Here is a 12,557-nt window from a genome sequence, read left to right on the forward strand (position 1 = left end):
GGGATCATGCATGGAAGCATAGGGCGCCTGCATGACTGACATCCATTGCTGAAGCCCCGGACCCCAGAAGGAAAGCAGATGCTCACCACAAATCATATTCTTGGTGTAAACCAACCAAACACGTTGGTGCAGCCAGATTCAGGGCCTCAGGCACACAGGTATGCTCTTACCAGACAGACCGTTCCATGAACTTGGTTCCCAGGAGTTGATCAGGCCAGTCCTGAAAACAGGCCTTTCTTGGAACTGGGTAGGTTCAAGCAACCCCGTCTGCTGAGTCAGGCCTTTCTCACACATGAGGTAAGGACTTGAGAATCATCCTTTGGCTCGGCTGGGCTGAGCTGTGAGCAGAGCCAGGAGTCTGGGCATGACAGCCTCTTCTGGCCCCTCCCAGTGCGGTGACGCCAAGGGGGCCAGAGACTGGAGGGGGCGGTGTGGGTGCTAGTGGCACAGAGCTCTGTGTCCACAGGGAGGGAGCATCCTCTGCCAATGCCTCCTGCCCTCGGGCAGAGCTTTCCTGGGCCAGAGACTGGAGGGGGCGGTGCGGGTGCTGGTGGTACAGAGCTCTGTGTCTGGAAGGGGGAGGCCCTCTGCCAACACCTGCACACAGGCAGAGGTTTCCCGGTGGTCCCCAGCGCATGGCCGTTTCTGCGGGCCTCGGTCCCTCTAGACGGAGAAGGGAAGTGCCGGGCTCTCCTTGGCCCTGCATATTTTTTCTCTCCAGCTCACTTCAGAGCCCAAGAGCCTGAGGCAGCTTCCAGAGGTGAGGGCAAGGCCGGGCAGACCTCTAGTTCACACTCTCCCCTCTTCCCTCTCCATCTCCCAAGTGTTGTGGGGTCACCCTCTTGGGGAACCCTTGCAGACCAAGCCTGGTGTGGGAGGTGGGCCCTGACTGGTACTCTCTGTCTGCAGTGCTCGGTAACCTGTGGAAATGGCACCCAGGAACGGCCGGTGCTCTGCCGAACTGCGGACGACAGCTTCGGGGTCTGCCGGGAGGAGCGGCCTGAGACGGCAAGGATCTGCAGGCTTGGCCCCTGTCCCCGTAAGCCCTCTGCATGCAGCAGGTCTGGGCAGGCGGGTAGCCCAGGCAAATGAAGCTCTTCCCACAACTAGAGGCCAAATAGAGCATCTGTGAACCTGAGGGAGAAGCCAAGGCCACCCAGGCCCGGTCTGGGACCTTTCCCCGGCAGGAAATGAAAGGAGCTGGCATTTGCCATGCTCATCTCCAGGCCAGGCCCTACTGAAGGATGGCCTGGACTCAGCCCACCCCTGCCTTCCTGGCACTCCCTTTTGGTCTGGGAGAGAAACCAGATTCATGGTGACTACACATCAGGGCTCAGTCCACTCCTGTCTAAGCAGGGGGTACCTATGTGAGTAGGGGGTACTCATATGAGTAGGGGTACCCATGTGAGTATAGAGGGTACCCGTGTGAGTAAAGAGGGTACCCGTATGAGAAGGGGGTACCCGTGTGAGAAGGGGGTATCTGTGTGAGTAGGGTTACCTGTGTGAGTAAGGGTACCTGTGTGAGTAAGGGTCCCCATGTGAGTAAGGGTGCCCTTGTGAGTAGAGTTACCTGTGTGAGTAAGGGTCCCCGTGTGAGTAAGGGTGCCCTTGTGAGTAGGGTTACCTGTGTGAGTAAGGGTCCCCGTGTGAGTAAGGGTGCCCTTGTGAGTAGGGTTACCTGTGTGAGTAAGGGTACCTGTGTGAGTAAGGGTGCCCATGTGAGTAGGGTTACCCATGTGAGTAAGGGTGCCCATGTGAGTAGGGTTACCCATGTGAGTAAGGGTGCCCATGTGAGTAGGGTTACCTGTGTGAGTAAGGGTCCCCGTGTGAGTAAGGGTGCCCTTGTGAGTAGGGTTACCTGTGTGAGTAAGGGTCCCCGTGTGAGTAAGGGTGCCCTTGTGAGTAGAGTTACCTGTGTGAGTAAGGATCCCCGTGTGAGTAAGGGTGCCCTTGTGAGTAGGGTTACCTGTGTGAGTAAGGGTACCTGTGTGAGTAAGGGTGCCCATGTGAGTAGGGTTACCTGTGTGAGTAAGGGTCCCCGTGTGAGTAAGGGTGCCCATGTGAGTAGGGTTACCTGTGTGAGTAAGAGTACCTGTGTGAGTAAGGGTGCCCATGTGAGTAGGGTTACCTGTGTGAGTAAGGGTCCCCGTGTGAGTAAGGGTGCCCATGTGAGTAGGGTTACCTGTGTGAGTAAGGATCCCCGTGTGAGTAAGGGTGCCCTTGTGAGTAGAGTTACCTGTGTGAGTAAGGGTCCCCGTGTGAGTAAGGGTGCCCTTGTGAGTAGAGTTACCTGTGTGAGTAAGGATCCCCGTGTGAGTAAGGGTGCCCTTGTGAGTAGGGTTACCTGTGTGAGTAAGGGTACCTGTGTGAGTAAGGGTGCCCATGTGAGTAGGGTTACCTGTGTGAGTAAGGGTCCCCGTGTGAGTAAGGGTGCCCATGTGAGTAGGGTTACCTGTGTGAGTAAGGGTCCCCGTGTGAGTAAGGGTGCCCTTGTGAGTAGAGTTACCTGTGTGAGTAAGGATCCCCGTGTGAGTAAGGGTGCCCTTGTGAGTAGGGTTACCTGTGTGAGTAAGGGTCCCCGTGTGAGTAAGGGTGCCCTTGTGAGTAGAGTTACCTGTGTGAGTAAGGGTCCCCGTGTGAGTAAGGGTGCCCATGTGAGTAGGGTTACCTGTGTGAGTAAGGATCCCCATGTGAGTAAGGGTGCCCTTGTGAGTAGGGTTACCTGTGTGAGTAAGGGTCCCCGTGTGAGTAAGGGTGCCCTTGTGAGTAGAGTTACCTGTGTGAGTAAGGATCCCCGTGTGAGTAAGGGTGCCCTTGTGAGGAGGGTTACCTGTGTGAGTAAGGGTACCTGTGTGAGTAAGGGTGCCCATGTGAGTAGGGTTACCTGTGTGAGTAAGGGTGCCCTTGTGAGTAGGGTTACCTGTGTGAGTGCAGAGGGTGCTTAATGCCCTGAGAGGAGAGCCGCCAGAACACTGACCGCACGGGTGCCTAGCTGAGGGCTGGACACACATCGCCTCTCTTGGTCCCCACGACAGTTCATGACATAGACCCAGTCAGGAGTCCCTGCTACAGACCAGGGAGCCCTAGGTGTGTCTGTCCCAGCCGAGAGGAGTGCAGAGCCAGGATCTCTTGTTCCCGGCACTTCTCAAGATCAGGTGGTGTTGGTGGGGCCTGTGTGGGGAGCGACCCTGTGTGGCTGAGGCCCAAGATGCTTGGTGTAGGAGGGGCAGGAGTTGGGCCTAGAGGCTGACTAGGGCCCGTCTGCCCCTGGGACACCAGAGTCCGCGGAGCCCTCCTGCCTGGGGTGGGTGGGTTGGAGGCCCAGACCCGGTACCCCGGCGGCCTCAGGTGCCTGTCTTTTCCCTCTAGGAAACACCTCTGACCCCTCCAAGAAGAGCTACGTGGTGCAGTGGCTGTCCCGACCGGACCCCGACGCGCCAGCCCAGGAGACCTCGTCAAGTAACCGGCCCGTTTATAACTCTGTCTCTGCCCTCCAGTGCATGCCCTGCGCCTTGTGGAGCTTGCCGTGGGCGCCCCTCCTCTCTGTCTATGGAAAGCTCCCCTGACTCTTCTGAGCTCTGCTGGTGGAATCTGTTTCTCCGGGCATCTGTGCTCGGCTGTCTCCTTGGAGCCGCCTGGCCGGGAGGGCCAGTCCTGCAGAGGCACGGCCTCTTGTGGGGGTGCCAGGATCTGGTGGTGACGGCTTTTAAAGGGGCAAAGATCTGTCGTGGTGCTGGAGGGGCCAGAGGCCCAAGTGTGAATGTGACCACTCTGTGACCGCCTCACGGGGCCGCAGCCCTCCAGGCTGGAGCTGCAGGTTGGAAGTTGAGGGGGCGCCCACCGGCCCCCTTTCAAACGCCGCCTCCCAGCGAGGGAACCCAGAGGGGTCTCGGGCGTGCAGCTGTGCGTCACCAGCCTGGCGCCCGGCCCGTGTCCAGCAGTGAGGGTGCCAGGGGCTCCCCAGCCTCCTCTGCTGTTGCTGCTGCTGCTGACCCTGTGCCCAGTGTATCCTCCCGACTCGTGTGACCGTGGCCTGCTTCCTGTGGCCTTTGTGTCCAGCTCACACAACCCTTGGCCCCCATGCCCGGCCCCTCTTGGGGGTTCAGGTCAAGCGGAGGAGGCAGGGAATGTGTCCCTGCAGTGGGACGTCAGGACACACCACCACTTCCATTCTCTGTCCATTTGCTCCAATGGCCTTTCTCATCGTGTGCACATGGCCCCATGCACAGGGGCGGGAGAGTGAGAGCTCAAGGCTGTCTCACGTGGATGTGGCCGCCTACCCGTGTGAACAACTACAGAATTACCTCAATTTTTATTGCTTTTTTGCTTAGATAAAACTATGTAGAAGATGCCTTAAAGTTGAAAGGTAACAGAATTGGCTGCTAGCTCCAGCTTCAGAGGGGAGACACGACCCAGGCAGGAGGCAGGCAGTGCAATCTAGAGGCAGGCGGCCGGCTCACCCACCTTTGGCCAAGGATAAGACTTCTCAGTCCAGGAGGCCTGGCTGAGTCCAGGAGTCCAGGAGGCCCAGCCTGTGTGGGGCCCCAGGCGCAGGATCACCTCCTTGGAAAGGAGACCCGCTGAGGCCCTTTGGCGCTGACTGTTGTTGGAGCCCCTGAGCACCCTGCCGCAGGCACTGCCTTACACCAGAGGGCGACTGGCCTGGCCCCTGGTGTGACCAGTGCCGCAGCCCAGCCGGTCACTCCCCTCCTGCCCCAGCCCCGTCCCCTCTTCATAGCATCCCCGCTGGACAGCGTCCAGCTCTCCCTTGGCACTAGTTACTGTTATGTAAATATGCGGTGTAAACATACTAATTCTCACGACTGTTAACTTCCAACTTTGACTTAGCTGATGCGAGTGACACGCGTGACTCTGGGAAGGTGCAATACAGTCCTGGGCATTGTGCTCTCTGTCTATATGCACTTTGGTTCATCAGGGATATTTTATTAGTGTTTTGTATGTATCTAATGACGTATTATATAGGTTCCATTGTCGTTGCTTTTCTGGTTTTTTTATGAGACAACGTTAGTGTGTGCCAAAGTGACTGTGAAAATGACCTTTTACTAACAGTGGAAAGACTTCCTGTCATGCATCCCACAAATAAACTCAATAAAAGTTCAGTGAAACTGGATGCTTGGGTCTGGCACACCGCTGCCTCCTTCTTTTCACCTCTGTGACCGACGGCGCTGTAGAGCTGCAGGTGCCGTTCTGGTACATCATTCCTCAGTTTCTGATTCCAGTGACTTTCCTGTCCCCCCTACCCAGCTCAACATAGATGCTGAGGGCCCCCGCCCCCAGGCCTATGCCCCATCCCCAGGAATTCTTCAAAATATGATAGCAGCCCATGGAGACACACCACCATGATTTGAGTTTTGAACCTTTAGTGCTAACAGGCACCTTGCAGGAACACCTCGGTTCTCTCTTGTAGATAAGGTCTCCCTGTTTGGGAACAGGGCCCATCTTTGGGATCTGAGCCTGTGGAATGGGAATGTGTGTTTACTAGTGGAGACAATGTCCAGGTCACTGTGCCCTGAGCCACCACCAGGCCACTGCCCTGGCTCCTGGCACAACTCGGGGGCTAGGCCAGCCTCCAGAGAGTCTAGGCTGGAGAAGGACAAGGCAGCTGTAGCTCTGAGCTCCTGGCCTGCAGCAGTCACACAGGTGTGTGCCCAGCAATGCCTGCCTTGCCTCCCACGGCCTGCCCTCAGGAGCCACAGGGCCTGTGTGTCCACTTCCCTTGCCGACAAGGACCACGCAGCATGTCAAGGTCCAACATGGGACCTCCTAATCTGGGCATCTCTCCTTCCCTTTCCCACGAAGGGGTCCTATTCCAGGGCGGAGGGAGTTCATGAGAAAGGATGGCCACCCAGCACTGTGCAGATGGGCGTTAGGACACAGGGTGCTAGGGCGCAGCCTTTGGGTGGGGGTCACAGTGGCCATGACTGAGGTCAGCCTGCCCAGAGCTCTGATCATTGAAAGACTCCCAGCTCAAGAGACAGGAGACCAAGACAACTGTGTCTGATGAGCTGGTCCAGTAAGTCTCCTTGCCCAGACAGGTCAGGAGAAATCCCTGCTGAGGGCACCCTGTCTAGAGCTGCAGGCAGGCCACCAGCAGGACTGCGCCAATAAAACCCTGTTTACAAAACCAGGTGGAGGGACCGACTTGCCAACATGTGTGCTTGGCAGACCCCTACCCTAGACTGACATGACACCGGCTTCTCAGGATCCCTGCCTGGTGGGAGACAAGTGAGAGAGATGCTTAATGCCAGTCTTGTTATTGTGTGAAGGAGGCAGCACAGGTGATAGGAGAGGGCATCTCTGGGGTGGGGGTGCCCAGTCCCAGCAGCATGGCCAGGCCTGCTCCATCCTTGTTGAGACCTCCCTGCCCCAGTGCCTGGGGGAGATGCCACACCTAGTATTACCAAAGCCCCCCGTGTCTCCCTGAGGGCTGTGGGCATGGTTTTCATGTGCCTCCCTCAGTGGCTGCCAGGGGGGATAAAGGGGCCAGGAGGGAGGAGGGGAGCAGAGGCTCTGAGCATGCTCCACCCAGCTTCAAACAGGACTGTTCTGACTTCATCTGTCTCAGATCTTGAATATTTATGCAAAACTTTATCCAAGGTTTTAAAACCCTGAAAGCCACATTTCAGGATCTTTTCAGTTTGATTTCTGGAATTGGCCCTCTGTGCAAGGCCATCTGCCTTCCCCCTCCACATGTTGGCCTGTTTCTCCATCTCAGGATGAAGAGGACCGGGGCTTTTCCTAAGCAGCCCATCTGTCCCTACCTCTTCATGTCGTCAGCCCTTGCCCAGTCATGCTTCCTCCTTGTTTCAGCCACTTAGACGCCCAGGGTCAAGGTTGGGTCCCTCTCTGATGATATATGCCTCTGTCTGTTCTTGCCTGTAGCATTGCTATTCTAACATCCATGAATTCCTTGTTTTGGACTTGCTTAGTCATTCACATCTGTCTTATTCACGTTGAACACTTACGTATTCTTTGATTCTCTGTTCTAGGCTCTGGGATAAAGGGACATCCGGATACAGCTTTGGGCTCTGCCCTTTGTAGCTTTCAGGATAATGAAAATGTCAGGCATTAGTTACCTTACCCGACAACTAAATGTGGACTTGGTAGCTGGGAAGGAACGCTGGGAAGGGGAGACCCACGGCACCACTAGACCACATATTATGGGATGTCACCTCCAAGGGAGGTCAGGCAGTGCTTGACTGAGGAAGACGTGTTTCAGCTGAGCCTGGAGGATGAGAGGAAGAAGAGACATGGCATGTGCAAAGGCCCTGCAGCCACAGGGAGCAGTCTGCACAGCAAGGCAATCAAGGCCTGAGTGAGACTGGACAGGTGGAGGAGACAGGTCCTCATCCTGAAACAATGGAGGGGCATTCCAGGAGCTTCAATCTGGACTGTGATGTATTCATATCTCCAGCTGAAGAACACGCAGCAGGGTAACTAGATAGGAAGGAGGGAGAATGGAGACAGGCAGAAAGGAAGCTCTTACCACAGTGCAGCCAAGAGGCAAGGTATCTTGGCTCAGTGGAGGCAGGAGAGAGGGGAACGTGGATATATCAACAGCATCAGGGGAAATCCTGATGGACTTGGAGATGACCGGACAGGGGATTCCCGGGGTCTGGCTTGTGTGCATGAGGGACCATTCTCTGAGATGGATGATGCCAGTGGAGGCCATGGACTTGGGCTAGACATGAGGGGTCTACTTTTGGGACCACAGAAATTGAGGGGTGTCTAGTAGGCAGTTGTATCTAAGAGTTTGAGGTTGTTGTCCAAGTAAGTGGGTTGCCAGCCTGTAAAGTGAGATTATAAGCTGAAGCAATGGCCGTGCAGAGGGCAGATGTCAGAACCACTGGCTTTCATGTGGGAGAGGGCCTGCCTGTCTGTTACTGCAGGGAATCTCAATGAGTTAGTGCAGCTTTACATGTAGATGTAGAACATGCCCTGCGTTAGTACAAAGAGTAACTATGTCAGATGGGGTTCCCACCAGTGGCTACCCCTTCCTTCCTTCCTACCTTCCCATCTCCCCTCTTTTCTTCCTTTCAGTAGGAGATGTCATCTGCCCTATGGAGACGGAGGGGATAGGAGGGCACAGCAGATGGGAAAAGTCTGAAATGCCCATTACAAAGAATAGAGAGTGGCTGAGCAGGGAACATAGTTGGAAAGTGGGGCCCATTGAGGTCAGTGATTAGGAATTCATGATGGATCAAATATCCCTTGTTATATTGTTAAATGGCTTATTCTTTTATGTTGAATGAATTTTTGTAAATCATCTCAATAACGCCTAATTTATGTGTGGAATTAGGTGTTAGCGGAAAGGGAAGCGGGTAGAAATTTGGGAAGAAGACAGAGGCTGAGAACAAGAGGAGATGAATGGGTCTTATTAATACAGCTGCAGACAAGGTTGGAGCTAGGCCGAGAAGGAGATAGCCGTGAGGAAAGAGGAAAAGAGAGAGACAACAGTGGCCTCTGCAGAGCCAGGGCTCTCCACGCGCAAGAACAAGGATGAGCAGATCTTGGGTGGGAAAGAAAGGGGCAGATATGCTGGGCTGGATCTACATGTAAGGCTGGATTGGCCTGTGTGAAGGCATCGTGTTCTGGAGCACTTTGGAAAATGACCAGAAGCCCAGCTGTGGCAGAGCCGTGTGGTGGATGAAGCAGGGGCAGGACACAGGGTGTCACATAAGTTGAGGCAGGTGGAAGAACTCCCAGACAAGTCTGGATGACTTTTAATTTTTATTTAGGCACTTTTCGGAAGCAAAGCTCATCTGGGGGGGTTGGATGAAGGCGGAAACAAGATGTGGAGGAGTGTGGCGAGGCTATGACCGAGGCTCTGGGATTTGCTTTCTTGGGTGTTAGCAACTGGTTCTTCCAGGTTTAATTTTGTTATAGTTACAGGTTAAAGACAATTATAAATAGAGTCAAACTCTAATTATAAATAGAGTGCCACAGAACGTCACTGAGGTTACCACTGGGATCTCACATGTGAAGATCTGACAAAGCCCAATTCTTTGGGCTTGGAATCACTCCTTAAGAACAGACAGACCTCATTTCTGTCTCCAACTTTGAGAGATACTGAGACATCTGGACTCAGCTGGGGCCTGCTTGGAGGAGGGGAGCATTACTCGCAGCTAGCGTGACACCACCGCTCCAGGGCGGGGGTGCTCGGATGCCGCCCTGCCCAAGGGCTCCCCCGTGTCTAAACCACACAGAGTTTCTGTGTGAGCTCGCTTGCCTCTGCGCTGTCTCTGGGCTCTTTTAAATGCCTCCTCCAGCAAACTGCTTCCTGCGGGGGAATGAGGTCCCCCTTCTCCGTCCTTTGGTTATTTGTCCCACTTTTCTCTTTCAGAGGGCCGCTGCCAAGGTGACAAGTCAGTGTTCTGTAGGATGGAAGTCTTGTCTCGCTATTGCTCCATCCCAGGCTACAATAAGCTCTGCTGCAAGTCCTGCACCCTGCACGACAACCTCACTGATGTGGACGACAGGGCAGAGCCGCCCTCCGGGAAGCACAATGACATCGAAGAGCTCCTGCCCACCCTCCCAGTGCCCACTCTGGTCATGGAGGTGCAGCCTCCGCCAGGCACACCCCTGGAGGCACCTCTCAATACTTCCAGCGCCAATGCCACCGAGGACCACCCAGAAACCAACGCTGTGGATGTGCCCTACAAAATCCATGGCCTGGAAGATGAAGTCCAGCCGCCCAACCTGATCCCTCGACGACCGAGCCCGTACGAAAAGACCAGAAACCAAAGGATCCAAGAGCTCATTGATGAGATGAGGAAGAAAGAGATGCTCGGAAAGTTCTAATAAAATGGAAAGATAGCATCAATAGCTTTTTTTTTTTCTTGCTTATAGAGATATTCCATGGCAACTCCTGTGTTGTGGAGATGAAGTCAGATTCCTGACTCCAAAAGGTTTTGAGGAAACAAAGAAGGAGGATAATGTAAATATATAGGTATATTTACATTATACACACATACACACACACACACACACACACATATATATAATTGTAAGCATGTGTGGCAACTAGGTTGGTACCTATGTTTCCTAGTCTTGAAATGTTCCAAGTCCTGTACTGGGGTTCGGTGTGGGGTAGAGAGGAATATGGAGGCTCTACACCCCCCATCAATGAGGGACAGCAGGAGGGAGAGAAAAAAAAACCTTTGCCCTAAATTTCTGAGCAGTGATTGGGAATCTTTTCCTTGTAGTGACAGCCCTGCTGGAGACGCAGGACATTTCCTACCAATCTCCAGTTTGAGGTACAAGACCCCTGGGACTCTCAGAAGAAACGATGGTTTATTTACTAAGTGACCAGTCATGAAGATGGGTGCAGTGGAGTCATGAATCCCAGCGAACTCCAGTACTGGAGGTGGTGAGGCAGGTGGTATGGGTGTGTGGTCACCAGCTGGTACCCCCAGGCTCTCAGAAGCCTCTCTGTTCTTCACTAACCTTGGCCTTGCTTGTCACCTCTGGCCCGCCTGGCCTCAGGCCTGGGGCTCCCCAGAAAGACTCACTGCTTCCTCAAGTCACTGGAAGGATGAGGGAGGCATGCACTCTGCTGGAAAATCCAGTGAGTGGTCAGGGCTTGTTTTTCTGTGTGTGTGAACATGTAGCTTAAACTTCCCGAAATTACAGGACCCAAGCAGATTAGCTCCTTAGCTGGGCCTAGCCTGACATGTAATTCTTAAGCTTTTCACATCCAGGAAAGTTTTAAAGACTTGGTTTTCTCACCAGTCATAGATCTTAGAAAACTCTTTTTTGTTTCATTCCCCATTCTGTGGTTGAAAATACTGAGGCTCAAAATAACACCACGATGTTTACTTTTTGAGTTTTGAGGTGCTAAATACCTTTATCTGAACCGGTGCGTGTGCGTGCATGTATCTCTGTGTGTGGTCTAAGGGACAGGTTAAGGTCGTAGGAAACAGTGAGGGGACATCTGGGATGAAGCCTAACCATCGAATGGGTGAGAACTAGCCTCCCCGTCTCCCCAACACAGCCTACCTCCCTCCCCCCTGCCACCATGCTCCACACTTTCTCATACACGCCCTCTTGGGAGCTTGCTGGCTCCTAAGAGCCAAACTGGAGGAAACATTTCTGAATGTATAACATTAGTATCACTTCTTTAACAAGATGTAGTGTGAAGCACTTCTGCAACCCCACCTCTCTGTTATTAGGAAATAGACCCACGGCTTTCCTCCATTGGCTGAATTCATGGCAACTGGTGCTACTCACAGACTGAAGGCCTGGGCAGTGCTTGCTTGGGTCTGTTCTAGAGTGCTGAGGAAGCTCTGGACTAGCCCTAGCCAGAGTATTCTCAGTTTACCTTTCTTGGGAGCCACAGGATGGGAACACTCCATTCTCATATCTCAGCAAAGCAGGGCTGTGTGTCTTGGGGGCTGGAAGCCTTTGGGGAGACCCCCAGGTGGGACACTCCCAGGGGGATCTGTCTTCCGCAGCAGGAAGAAAGATGCCCTCTGGGAGCTGTAGGTCACGTGGCCATGGCTCAACATTCCATACTCAGTGCCTTGGGCCATGTATCCACAGAGTTCGCTGGACTAGATGGTCCTCAGAGGTCTAAGAAGGCAGTGTTTACCTGATCTGAGACACTGTAAGTTTCCACTGAGCTTGAGACGGTTGGACAGCTGGCTTAGCAACAGTCCTGAGCTTCCAGAGAGGCTCCTGCAGCCTGGGGGAGGCAGAGGACGTCTTTGAGCCAAGGTTTCCTAACACCAGGTTGAGATTCAGAGGTCCTCTTTGTCCACTGCTCTGGAAAGTTCACTGAGGGGCCCAAGAGTCACTTCATGTTCCTGGGAAGACTCATGCTAGAGTTTTGGGACCTGGCTCTCTGATCTACTCCTTTTGGAAAACCCATGGAATTTCACGTGTAAGCCTTTCATGTGTACTTTAAGATTTTTTGTTTGTTTGTCTGGAGTATACAAATGGTGCTCAATAGCAAAGTCTTTATCAGATGAAGCATTTTGACTATGTACTCCCTGTCTGACAGGCAGCTGTCGCATGGGTTACTCTGGTGCTGAACTCAATCACAGCGTTTTTATCTCTCTGATGACAGCAATCAATACATTTGTTTTCTGTTGAGTAAAATTTGGCTCCTTGATTTTATAACTTATTAAAGTAAAAAGTCTGTGTTTTTGCATATCATGCCTGTGTTTGCTTGTTACCTTGACTACACTTGTCCTCCATTCCCAGCTTAAACTTGAGCAGATGGAAGGGTATGCTGCCCTTGCAAAGCCAAAAGGTCTGGAGGGACCAGTATGCAGTAAGCCAAGGCAGGATCCCATGAAGAGCAAGAGGCACCCATAAGGACCAGTTCCTCTCCCGGCTCCGCATGGAGTCAGTTCTCCAGGAAACATAACTTAGCCAAAGGCTCCCAAGTCAACCTTTAGTTCAAAGTGGAGGTGAAGTATCTCCAGACAGTCCCTCCTCCCTGATTACAACCCCTTCTCTCCTGTAATTGGGTTTCCAGGGGAAAAAAAATACTAGATGTTGAGTTAAATTTTAAATTCAGAAAAACAGCAGTG

The 12,557-nt window shown here is 53.3% G+C and overlaps 1 protein-coding gene across 2 annotated transcripts in view; it reads left to right on the forward strand.

Moving 5' to 3' along the window:
* ADAMTS2 (ADAM metallopeptidase with thrombospondin type 1 motif 2) overlaps nt 1–12,172 on the forward strand; it is a 261,043-nt gene extending 248,871 nt beyond the window's left edge. The window contains exons 20-23 of one of the 2 annotated variants that reach the window (XR_009694017.1): nt 910–1,039; nt 3,370–3,459; nt 9,365–9,958; nt 10,227–12,172. Coding sequence is in view for 1 of the 2 variants with exons in the window: in XM_061149663.1 (XP_061005646.1) it covers nt 910–1,039; nt 3,370–3,459; nt 9,365–9,822 (678 nt within the window). In the remaining variant the exon portion in view is untranslated. Of the gene's footprint in view, nt 1–909; nt 1,040–3,369; nt 3,460–9,364 lie in introns of both variants that reach the window. The other variant, XM_061149663.1, reaches the window with a different exon arrangement.
* Nucleotides 12,173–12,557: the final 385 nt, after the last annotated feature.

The sequence above is a fragment of the Dama dama genome, chromosome 9 (genome assembly GCF_033118175.1).
Source record: "Dama dama isolate Ldn47 chromosome 9, ASM3311817v1, whole genome shotgun sequence".
NCBI classification, from domain to species: Eukaryota; Metazoa; Chordata; class Mammalia; order Artiodactyla; family Cervidae; genus Dama; species Dama dama.